This window comes from Monodon monoceros, unplaced genomic scaffold (genome assembly GCF_005190385.1).
Source record: "Monodon monoceros isolate NGI ecotype Baffin Bay Population unplaced genomic scaffold, NGI_Narwhal_1 Super_Scaffold_9, whole genome shotgun sequence".
NCBI classification, from domain to species: domain Eukaryota; kingdom Metazoa; phylum Chordata; class Mammalia; order Artiodactyla; family Monodontidae; genus Monodon; species Monodon monoceros.
In genome coordinates, this window is record NW_021703786.1 from 33,474 (window position 1) to 36,346 (window position 2,873).

At 55.2% G+C, this 2,873-nt stretch overlaps 1 protein-coding gene across 1 annotated transcript; it reads left to right on the forward strand.

The window, feature by feature from the left end:
* Positions 1-562: 562 nt before the first annotated feature.
* On the forward strand, positions 563-2,304 carry LOC114888911 (uncharacterized protein SPEM3-like). Its single transcript, XM_029211553.1, has one exon. It carries the CDS (start codon positions 985-987, stop codon positions 2,302-2,304), a length of 1,320 nt encoding a protein of 439 aa, XP_029067386.1. The 5' UTR covers positions 563-984.
* The last annotated feature ends 569 nt before the right edge of the window (positions 2,305-2,873 follow it).

Consider the following 2,873-nt stretch of genomic DNA (forward strand, 5'->3'; position numbering starts at 1 on the left):
GGACTGCGGAAGGAGCGGGTAGTGAGAGCTGGGGAGGCCCCTCCGGTTACAGCCTTAAAGTCCGAAGCCACCTTGTACTCCAGGCAGGAGGCATCTTCCAAGCTCCACAGGATGAGCAAGGTGGACGTGGTTCCACTCCGCCTGCCCCAAGACAGCAAGACTAAGACACCAGACTCTGACATAGCCAAGGTCCCAGCCCGGGCCCAGACCAGCCCCCCAGTTCAGCCCCCTGCGCATGCACCTGCCAAGGCCCAGACTACCTCCTCAGCCCAACCCCCTGAGCACACCCGCCCCCCACCCAGGCTGAGACCTGCTCCGGAGGCCACGCCCATGAGCACACTTCCGCCCAGGCCCAGGCCTTCTCCCTAGTGCACCCCACTGGGAACACTCCTGCCAAAGCCCAGACCTTCTCCTCCACCCACCCCTCTGAGCACGCCCCACCTCAGGCCCAGGCTTGCTCCACATTCCACTCCCCTGAGCACACCACCCCCCAGGCCCAGACCCCCTCCCCAGCCCTCACCCCTGAGCACAGCCCTGCCCAGGTCCATGGCCCTGAGCATACCTCAGCCCAGACCCCAGCCCAGGCCCAAGACCAGGACACCTCACATGCCTCAGCCCAGTCCCTGGGCCAAACATCTGTCTGCACCCTGACCCATGCTCATCTGACCTATATCCATGCCAACACTCTGGTCCCTCTCCCAACTTCTGCCCCTGCTACTGCTCCTGCCCTAGCCCCTACACCAGTCCCTGTCCCGATCTCTGCCACAACCTCTGTCCCAGGGCTGGGCATGGCCCTGACGAACACTCAAGTCCCGTCCACCACCCCTACGCCCATCCTAGGTTCTATTCCCTCTACCTTGTCTGCCTTTAGCCAAGGCCTCTCCTCCGGCCATGTGGTCTACCATGACCGCAGGGTAAAGCAGAACTTATTCCATATGTGTCCGCCTCAGAACTCTGGGTATTCCAGAAAGAACTTGCTGCTGGATGCCGCCTCGGTGTGGACGGGCTGGTACCCCCTCCAGGCCCCAAGAGGGGCATGGTCTGGTGAGCTCTGGTACAGCAGAGCAAACACTGAAGCAATGTAGTAGGGACAGTGCCAAGCCCTCCACAGGATCCATACTTGGTTACCTGGAGTTGGGGAATATGGAAGGGAAGATCTCAAATGATGCCAAAGACAAATTGGTACAGTCCAAGACCTTCCCTTACTGCAGCTTCCATCCTGGCAGTTTTGAAAAGAGAAACACAGACCCCCAGACTCCAGTCTACCCCACATTCCTGGTATACTCCAAGGATGCTGCACCTTCTCAACCTTGCTTCCATTCTCCAACCAGTGCCCAGAGCTCACCATGCACCATGCCCCCACCATGCACTCCTTCTCTGCCTCTTGTTTCTCCCAGATCCTTTGTCCTTCAACACAGCAACCACCAGAAGCCCTCCACCTTAATACAAACCCCCACCTTTCCCTCAACCTCCAAGTCTCCTCAGTCTGTCCTCTCTTCCCAGGGCCCCATCCCTCCCCAGTTATCCACTACTATCCAACCCCCTGAACTTCATGAGAGTCTAGGCCTCAACCAAGGCTCTGTCCTCCAAAGGACCCCAGGCCCTTCAAAACACTGTAGAGTTTTCAGAAACCCAGGCCTTACCCCACATCCAGGCCTCCACAAGGACCCAGGCCTTATCCAAGACCGAGGCCTCCACAAGAACCCAGGCCTTACCCGAGACCCAGGTCTCCCCAAGAACCCAGGCCTTGCTCAATATCCAGGCCTCCACAAGCTTCCAGGCCTTACCCAAGACCCTTACCTCTGCAAGAATCCAAGCCTTTCCCACGACTCTGATCTTCAGAAGAATCCAGTCATTACCCAAGATTCTGGTTCCCAGAAGAGCTTAGGTTCTACTCGAGATAGACGTTTCTTTATACGCCCATATCTCACCCAACCCTCTGGTCTCCACAAGACCACACCATTTCTCCAAACTTCTGACATTCAGAGGAGCTCAGGCTTTATGCGTGATTCTCGAGTCTATAGGAATCTGGAACGAAAGCAAGAGACTGTATTCTATAAAAGTCAAGAGCTCTCCCAAAAAACTGGCTTCCATAATAGCCCACACCCTTGTCAACATTCTGGATGTGACAAGAGTACAGGTAATGCCCAAGATTCAGGAGTCTCTAGGAGTCCAGACTTTACCCAAGATTCTGGGCCAGAGAAGCGTCCGTACCTTGCCCAAGACTCTGGAGTCAACGAGAGCTCAGGCCTTTGCCAGGAATCTGAAGAGCCCAGGCCTTGTGGAAACCCCTCGCCTCCATAAGGGCTCAAGCCTTACATGAGACTCAGGAGACTACAAGAATCCAGGTCTTACCCAAGATTCTGGAGTCTGCAGGAGCCAAGGCCTTACTCAAGATTCTGACCTCCATAAGAAACCAGGCCTTACCCAAGCCACTGAAGTCAAAAGGAGTTGTGGCCTTACCTAAGATGCTGGAAATTACAGGAGCTCAGAACATAACCATGACCTTAACTTCCACAAATACTCGGGAATTAATCGAGATCCTGGCCCCCATAAGTGTCCAGCCCTTACTCAAGACTCTGGCTTATCTAAGAGATCAGGCCTCCATAACAACTCATGCCTTATCCCAAACCCCGGCCTCCACAAGAACCCTCTAGGAACTGACTCTGTCCAAGTTTTGGGCCCACATCAGACCCGAAAGTCATTTATATCTGAGGCAGTTCCTTGAAAGTAGGATGCTGGGCAGCGCATACCATGGACTTCTGTCCCACCCAGTCAGAACTCCTGCTCTCCCAGGGCTCAGGTGGCCTACAATGACCTGCAAATCTTCTCAGAAGTACCTGTACTGATTGAGCTGCAATCATCCTCCCGGC

Bases quoted from the DNA above. Each gene is read 5' to 3' on its own strand.
- LOC114888911 (XM_029211553.1), top strand. From the start codon at position 985: ATGCCGCCTCGGTGTGGACGGGCTGGTACCCCCTCCAGGCCCCAAGAG.